Here is a 9,360-nt window from a genome sequence, read left to right on the forward strand (position 1 = left end):
TGTTGCCGTTTTAAGGTTTGTAATCATTAAATTCCTCCGGGACTTGTTTCCAAAGTGAACACAAATCAGTGTCATCGATTGAAAATTACCACAAGAACAGCAACAAATCGCTTCCGTTTTGGCTGTTTCCGCATGAAGAAAGTAGGGAAAATTTGTCAACAGCTTGAGAAATGCATGTTTCAATGAATAGTTATCACTAGCTATTCCAACGAGACTCCATAGCCAAGATGGGTAATATGATTAAAAGAGCAATCTGTGAATTGATTCCCAATGGACGTTTTAAAATGGGTATAAATACGCATCAAATTTCAATCCTCCTTGTTTCATAGTGATTTTTCTCTGTCACTTATACGAAACCGACGATTGCCTTTGCAAATGTTTCTCTATCTATGTAGGTGTTGTGTATTCCAGTGTTGTTTGTGTTCTACTAAATGTCTTTGGTATATTTCATTTGTTCCGCGGCCCTCTCACTTCGTTGTCTCGTCAGTTGGGGCTATAAATTACCGAATTCAGTGCTTCGTTTGAATTGTGCATTTCAAAATTAAAAAGGCGCTAAACATGAGCACTTAACCTCTCTGGCCTAGCCATTTCTAAATCTCTAATTTTCTCTGTCACCGGTTTTTGAGATAGAAAAAAAATTCTATTTTCGTCATTGATTCGAATTCTTCACAAAAACCGAACAACGACAAAAAAGCACTGTTCTACTTTTAGTGTCTGAAAACGTGTTGACTTTCGTTTGATAAAATATCTTTCACCGGCAACAATAAAAAAAAAATTAATGGCATGGATGCACGTCGCTTGGACTACGATCGAGATTTGTCGTCGGAATTTTAAATCGCACGGATCACATTTAAAAGGAAAAAAAACGCCACGGTCATTTTCAATGAATTCGAAATGTTGTGGACCATCGAATTTGCAACCATTTAACATAATAATGTGTATAAAATAGTAAACAATTTCCGAGCTATAATTTACTATGTAAGTCTGTGGAATAAACACGTTCAAAATATTTACAAAACAAAATAACACCATATTTACAAATAGTCGGAAAATCAAAACATTTGAATTAGATGAAATATACATCCAACAACAAACACATCACGAGCCTCACATGCGACACTTTGCGGATGTAAACACAGCAGCAGCAGCAACAGCGGCGGATCACATGAGATTTCAGTGGAACAGAAACATGTCAATGTGACAAAACACAATCGATTTTTTTTCGGCTTTCCGGCGGCGAGATCCGATATCGTCTTGTTGATGGAACGTCGTTGTTGCGATCTCTTGTGTCGATCGATATTCCTGCAGGAAAATCCACTTACATGCAATGGATATACAGTTGATAGGCATATCAAAGCAATATTTTGTAATTTTGAATCCATGTTCTCTCTTTATCGCTGTCTTTTCAGATTCAGCATGGATATTCTTAATCAAAAGTATCTTTTTTAATACTTAATTTTCCATTATCACTTTTATACTATGGAAAAAAGTTGTGATTTTATTGCAATCAATGTCATTGTTGAGATCATTTCAAACGTTTTTGACTTTTTTTTCACTCACCAGAGTTAGCAGAGCTGCACTTCAAAGCCATTCGAATACACGCACTTCTTCGTAATTTGCCCATTCACAACAAGAACGAGCGATTAGCTACAAATTGGATGCTCATATCAGGAACTGTTTTTTTTCTCTCACGTCCGTATCTATTCCACTTTGTTTGGTTTGCCAAATTTCTTTCTAATTATTTCTTCCCAATGTGTCATTGATATACCTCTACAACTGGGTATACCCGAAATGTCGTAATCGAAGTCTAAGAATTCACATGCTAGACATATGTTTGTAAATACACCAGGAAAACAAAATAAACCAAACTAAAAAAAACATCGTGACAATATTACAAAATAAAGAGCAAAGTGTCAACAAATTCGCTGAAAAGAATCAGAAGGAAGAAGAAGAAAATAAATAAAAGTGGAAGGAAATTCGGTGACATGACGTTTAACCTTACACAATCGCTTCACTCAGAAGATTGTTATTTGCCAGTGTTGTCCGTCAAGATTGCGGTCACACTTGCAACGAATATTTTACGACCTCAATGATCTATGTCCTGTGTGCACACGTTGTCACATCTCATATAAATACAATCAACGGGAAGATTCATTCCGGCGGCACAAATTTATTTACAAATTTTCGGCGAGAAAAAAATAAATAAACAGGAATCAACATTCAAACAAATCAAATTTTCATTGGTAGAAACTGTGCATTTTGTGACAAATAACACCTTGACGAGAAAAAAAAACAAATTGGCGAATCTTTGGCGCTTTGGGTTAATGAGAAACCATTTTCATTGACTACTTGAAAATAACGGAACGATTGGCAGAAGAAGAGAAAAAAAAAGCGATTGGTAATATGGGAAACCCATAAAAAAAGCATAAAATTTCGAAACGCTAGTGAAATAGCAAATGAAAACATCAGTTCAACAGAGAGAAGTAGTTCGTTTCGTTTGATTGAATGTGGTACTAGCAGGAGGAGTATGGGACCGAATGGCAGTCAAAACTGTAAATTACGTTTGACGAATTCAATTAAGAGCAATAAAATAAAACAATTATGCATTGCCTGTTAGGAATATATGGAAATAATAATTTCGAATCGTTGGCTGTGTCTTACTCTGCCTCCATCGCTGAGTCGTTCTGCACTTTTGTTATTTATTTTTGCATTCCAAAGCCGCGAAAATATGGCCGTTTGGATCGAAAATTGCGCAAATAAAAATATTCATTTAACATACTATGGACTGCGCGCGGAGATCTCACAATTTGTGTACGAGGTGGCTCGAGTGACTGGGATTTTTCTTTGTTTGCCTTTTTTTCGCTTGCTCGCTCGTTCTCTTTTCCTGCATTTTATTGCCCATCTTATTTATAGCCAGAAGAAAGAAACAAAACTGTCCGAATGGAGAAATGCCGGCATATGGAATCGACTCATTCAATTTTTTTTTCATCGATTGTGGAACTTTGGATGGCGAACAAACTTTGAACAAAACCACATAACTAACTCAATTGGGACTCGCGCAAATCCAATGCCAGAAGTAGTGACGCAAAAATAAAGATGAAGCAAGTGAAAACCAAACGAAATGAAATTGCGAACAACAAAAAAAGGCGAGAAAAAAAGCAAAAAATCGAAATAAAAAGTGGGAATTTTATACTGTGAGCTACTGCTACTGTTACGGCTGCTTTATGGCTATCCGGTGCATCAACAAAACATTGCTTATACGCTATTTTTAAAGACAATGAAAAATCACGTACCATTTGCATTAATTTCTTCTCCTCTCTCCCTCCCACATCCATTCACATCGCAGCGCGCAAATACGCTCATTAGTCGCTTCGAACGATTTTATAACTCAGTCGTGGTCGTAGCGGTTCCGATTTACATATTCTCTATTTTCATATATACATACTCAACTCAACTCATATTTTGCATTTGATTTTTACTTCTCTCGCTTTTGTTTACGTTCATCTGTATCAAATGCAACTTGAAACCTAACATGAGCGATTGTCGTGATGCGCACTACTACTTTTTCAATTCAACGTCAGCATTTCAAATCCATTTCTCAATTTCAGTGTAAACAAATTGGTTCATCGATCAATGGAAGTGCTCTTTTTTGAATGCGTTTGGTGATTAGGTTCCGTTTCGTGATTTGTTCCGGTTTTAACTAGGTTTTTTCTTCATATTTTTGATTTTTTCAAGATTTTTTTTTAAATGAAATTTTAATCATTTTTTAAATAAATAGAAACAAGAAAAAAAAGAAGATTGAAAAAATATGAAGATTGGCATAGTGGTGGGTTAGTTATTACAATTAAGATCATTTGTTCTACGTTTTTCTTCTTCTAGAAAACCATCAAAATTTGAAGATATAAGAAGAAGAAGTAATTGGTTCTTCATATTCGAGTTCATATCAATTTGATTTGGTCACTTCATTTGTCACCGTGTTTAATTGGATTTGTTTATTTATTTATTTATTTTTTCGCACATTTTACCTGATATTCGGTTGCATTTGCACATATCCATTTTAAATTTTGCCGGTATAAACGACAATGGGTTTGGGAAACTGTAAAAGAAGATGTGTGAGAGCAAAAAGTGTCGGGAAATAGACGAGATGATAAAAGAACTTGTGAATGCACGTTGAGTATATCTCGCTATGTCCAATTGGGCGGTTCGTCGCATCAATTTCGTCACTTCACATCGCCAACGATGATTTTTCGTGTTCATTTTTTCCATACTCAGAATTGAATTTGATCCTTGTGTTCCGTGGAAATAGAAATTCGTTTTGTACAGAAAGTGCATCTGCGGATCCAATTCTAAACTTAGACGCAATTCTCGAATTTGCATCGCGGTAGATTGATCGCGTTCATTGGAGAATCAGAGAAAAAACGATTTTATTGTATAAAAGATTGTAATTCAATTCGAAGTTGGATGGGATCAGGGAGTTGGAGTTCGTGTTTAGAACGAACGTCGTTCCGTTTCCCGAATCACGTATCGTGAAATATGATACACAATTTTCGATTCTTCTTTTTCTACTTAATTGCTTGAATTTATGATCTCAATCCGAAATGCAACTGCCTGATGTGATAGAGTAGTGCGAACCAAACCGGAAAGGCCCCGAAAAGACACACTGATCTTTGACACATTATTGACTTTTGACGAGTACAAACTACTGAACCCATAAAAAAATGATACAAACCATAGACGTACAATCTCTATCAACGTTTGTCTGTGTAAACATTTGCCTTCGGCCAGTGAAAATACTAACAAAATGCATTTGCTGATAACGCAGTCCTTTTTTTCCCTCCATATATAATATCAAATACACAACTACCATACGGTATCAATACTTGAGCTCATTATCTTTTCGCATGAAATGTTTGCTTATGAGATTAGATATAGAACATTCGGTGACGAAATAACGACATTGCGCTCACAGCACTCGATTTGTGAACAACACCAACTTTACATTAGCAAAAGCAATAACACACACAAAATACGATTGTGCATCGTCACATCTTGCTTCAAGGTTTAACGTAGCAACGAGCAAAAGAGAGACACAGAATTACACAAATGCAACACACATATGGAGCGTTTTCGGTAATTCCGTGATAAAATTTGTAAACACCCAATGTGAGATAAGGTCGAATTTCGTAATCATCCAGCGAAAATCCGCATAAAACCAAAGCAGTTTAGCTTGAACAATAGGAAGACTCACATCAGAGTAGGAAAAAAATGAGGTTTTAACTAGTTTTAGAGCAAGAAATCCCAGAAAAGGGCTATACAAAGCTTGAACAAAGTGTAAAAACGGGCCAAAAGTGAATAAAATACAAAGTTGACCGAAGATAAAAAAGTTGAAAAAAAAAACCAAAAACGTTAATCGATCGATTAATGTTCAGCCCAAGAAAATGAGTCAATTATATTCAGTGGTAATTTGGTTCGCCGTAATTTCGTGCATTAGCGGTGATATTTGTGATATTTGTGTATGTACGTCAAACGATTGTGAACTGGCAAATAATGACTCAAAAGCCGTGTGTTCTGATGATGTCGAGGAATTTTTTACGTGTAATGCAACTGAAAATAATGTCAATGAAACTCATCAGCGTTTTGATTTGAACAGTATTCAATGGCCAAATAGGAATATCATCGTTTCAGCGAGATTCAACAATTTCAAACTTACATATTTGTCCAAGTAATTTTTTTCTCTTCATTTTTTTTTAAATTTCATTTTCATCAAGTTAATAGTGAAGACTTTTTTTGGGTTCGTGTTCTGTCGTGTTACATGAAAATCATTTTAACAATCAATTTCTATGAATTTCAGTGTATTATGTAGTGCTTTAAAGCCATCTCTTACACCAACTCTAAACGCCATTAATTTGGACAGTAATGCGATCGCACATATTCTGGGTGATCCATTTGAATATTGCAAAAATTTGACATCAATTTCGATAGCCAACAATCAGATCGAACAATTGTCATCAGGTATGTTTTCCGTGAAAAAAAATATATACATTCAAAACACATAGCGGCATTAATGTAAACTGACCTGCTTTATGTCTTCGTACACAGAATTATTCGAATCGACGGTTTCCCTGCAACGCTTGAACATTTCGCGGAATGCACTATCTGAGTTTGATGGAGGCATTTTATCGCGATGTAAGCATATTATTGAGCTTGATCTGAGTCATAACCAGATAACGATATTGAAAGTGAACGAGGTAATTGATTGTACATACGATTACTTCCAGAGCACAACGGAAAGAAAGAAAAACATTCGATTGCGTGCGTTTTTTATCTTCAAGTTTTGGTGTTTTTTTTTCAAACATTTTCAGATTCTCGATGCATCACCATCAATTGAGACATTGAATGCAGCGGATAATCTATTGTTTGCCATTAGTGACAAGAATCAAAATAAATATTTACGATTGAAGAGTCTGACATTGTCTGGAAATAAAATGACTGTAGTCACGGCCAATACATTTTCGTCGTATCCGTCGCTGTAAGTTGCCCGGCAACAAATATGATTCACGATTTACTTGTTGATTTCTTTTTTTCCGTTTTTTACAGCCGTTATTTGAACATTTCTTCGAATGTTTTGGGAAATATCGAACAAAATGCCTTCCAGGAACTTATAGCGTTGCAAATTTTGGATTTGTCATCAAACAATTTGAAAGACTTGTCGTTAAAATTGCCTGACAGTATTGAACACGTTTCCTTTGCACGAAACAAACTGAAATATTGGCCCATGGAGAAGCAGACAAAAAATGTGCTAACATTGGAGTTACAAGAGAATGAATTGGTGGAGATTTTTAATTCTGTTGCTGTCGGTAAAAATCGAATTGAATTTTCGTCACTCAAATTCATCAATGTTTCGAGGAATCGCATCAATTCGCTGCCATCAGTATTAAATTATCCAGCACTGGAAGTGTTTGATGCTTCGTACAATGAATTTTCAAGTATACCACAGTATTTGGGTGCACAAGCTCCTGTTTTGAGAGTGCTAAGACTCAGGGGGAATCAAATTAAAACCATCGAATTCACCACAACAATTACTGCTCATATTTTAGACTTGAGCGAACTTCCCATGCTGACGGAATTCGATGCAAATGTGTTCAATTCAATTGGTTTGTGCATTTTTATGGCCTTTTTGTGTCACTCTTCTTCTTCTCCTGCCTTCTTTCCATGAACATTAGTACAAATCAGTTTGAACTTTATTTTCGATTTAACTCGTCTTTTTGCAGAACCCAAATCCGGCTGTATCGAACTGATAATATCGCACAATCCAAAGTTGCACACAATAAAAAATACATTCGAACGAGTGTCGAATTTGTGTGGCTTAGACCTGAGTTACAATAATTTGAAAGTGATCGATCATAATTGGATGAATTGGTCAGCATTGGACCATGGTGCAAATTTGCAGGGCAATCCAATAGATTGCACGTGTAGTTCACAATGGCTGATTGATTATTTCGTGCCATTGCTTTATGCAAACCCAGAAAATCATCATTATTTATACGATCTTCGATGTGCGTCACCCGAACTATTCAAGGGTCACCGTTTGGTGCGGTATTTCAATCATTTGGAAGCATTTTGCAAACCAGAGGTAATTGAACGACATACATATGTGCTTGACAATAATTGCTAAAAAAAAACTCTCATTTCCGTCTTAATGTTAAACCATTCATTCTCAAAACAGATTCCGCAAGCACGTTTTGGAGCATATCGTAACCTCTATTCTGAAGAAGAAAACGACTATGAACTCCGGTGGAATCAAGGATTCGGCCTCTGGCTTACAGCTGCACTGATTCTTATTTTCATTTCATCATCTATCGGAATGGTTTATGTTTTGTTCAGACGATGGCGTCGAGAACGCGAAAATAAAAGAAACAATCGAAGGTTTCATAATGGGGGAATTCTTTAAAACATTCCACTTTGAATCATCTGCTCTCATGGAAACGTCCCATCCATCAAGATACGCTGGTACATCATGTAGTTCATCATTGTAGCCAAATGAAAATTTCTTCAGAAACTTGAAACCAGAAATAACCGATATTGCGTCGTCAATTTTGAATGCAATCTTGCTAAGATCAAGTTCCGTCAACAGTGGCGCTGCATCTAGGAGTTTTGATTGATCCAGTCTTTTCCCGATAAAATTTGATTTTACGATCAGCTTCTGTACTGTCTTCAGCTTACCGATAAAATTGTAAAATTTGTCACAGTTCGCCTTACAGTAGTAGGCAGAACATTCATCATATACAACCTCATCGACCTGATCAAATGATATTTCACGCAATGGAATTCCACGCCAATTGCTCAAGTTAATACAAAGTTTTTTCACGTTTTTAAAATGAACCGTCTCCTCACTGAAATTGGAGAAATCTGTGTGATCCAAAGTAATATGCAGCCTTTCTAAGTTTTGCAGATTTTTTCCGGCTATTTGAAGAACTTTCATGCCGAAATTCCAATTCAATGTCAAACTTTTCAACTGTGGATTTAAGCATAATGCAGATGCTACATTTTCTTCTGGTATATTTCCAAATAATCTTCTAGTTCCACCAATTTCAAGGTATTCCAATCCCGTAAAGTGATGCTCAATACATTTGAAATCCACTTCGCCGTGTGTGACCCGTAAATATCGCATATTGGGAAAGCATGTTTGAAGGAAATTCAATGGCACTTGTATGAAACTTCTGATTGATACGGTCGTGACGCTCAAAAATGGTTGATTCGATTTGAAGCATTGCACCGGTAAATATTTTAACCCATCTATTTCAATTTCTGTCAAGGATTCAGCACAATATTCAAATGCATAAGCCATTATGTGATCGAAATATTTGTGATCAACCGATTTATAAAGTGTCAATTTCGAAATGTTATGACCGAAATTCCTTAGGAAAATCAAGCTTGCTTTGAAGTCTTCGATCAGAAAACATTCATTTGAAATCTTAAAGCGCCACGATAAAAAACGTAAGCTACGAACTAACACTTTCTTCTTTCCATACTTGATGATGAACGTCATTTCTGCTGCTTTCTTCAGATACTTATTCGATTCAGCTACACTTAAAATATCAGTAAGCTCCAAATATTTCATGACATGCTCAAGACAGTCTAAGTTTACATCAGTGATTTTCGTTGCTTCCGAGATGGTTGCTTCTGATGGTGTGATTGATTCAGACATTTTCCAGTCTTTTTTATTGAAAGAAGTTGTAAAATTATGCTGTTATTTTGTATGAATAAATATAGGTAGATAACTTCCGAAATAGCTTCACTATGGCGATATCACAAACAGAGTTTGACTTATCCGCCAGATATATGCTATGGCATAAAAAA

General features: G+C 35.9%; 2 protein-coding genes across 2 annotated transcripts in view; both read left to right on the forward strand.

The window, feature by feature from the left end:
* Window positions 1-9,360, forward strand: part of LOC129565273 (sister chromatid cohesion protein PDS5 homolog B-B) — a 132,788-nt gene that overhangs the window by 71,710 nt on the left and 51,718 nt on the right. The gene's annotated exons all lie outside the window — the stretch shown is intronic.
* Window positions 4,790-9,345, forward strand: LOC129565276 (protein artichoke-like). Its single transcript, XM_055439965.1, has 7 exons — window positions 4,790-5,722; window positions 5,852-6,012; window positions 6,100-6,248; window positions 6,363-6,529; window positions 6,598-7,154; window positions 7,272-7,633; window positions 7,727-9,345. The coding sequence occupies exons 1-7, from the start codon at window positions 5,439-5,441 to the stop codon at window positions 7,949-7,951; spliced, it is 1,905 nt and encodes a 634-aa protein (XP_055295940.1). The 5' UTR covers window positions 4,790-5,438; the 3' UTR covers window positions 7,952-9,345.

This window comes from Sitodiplosis mosellana, unplaced genomic scaffold (genome assembly GCF_009176505.1).
Source record: "Sitodiplosis mosellana isolate CC-2019 unplaced genomic scaffold, AAFC_SMos_1.0 Smas_scaffold_2, whole genome shotgun sequence".
NCBI classification, from domain to species: domain Eukaryota; kingdom Metazoa; phylum Arthropoda; class Insecta; order Diptera; family Cecidomyiidae; genus Sitodiplosis; species Sitodiplosis mosellana.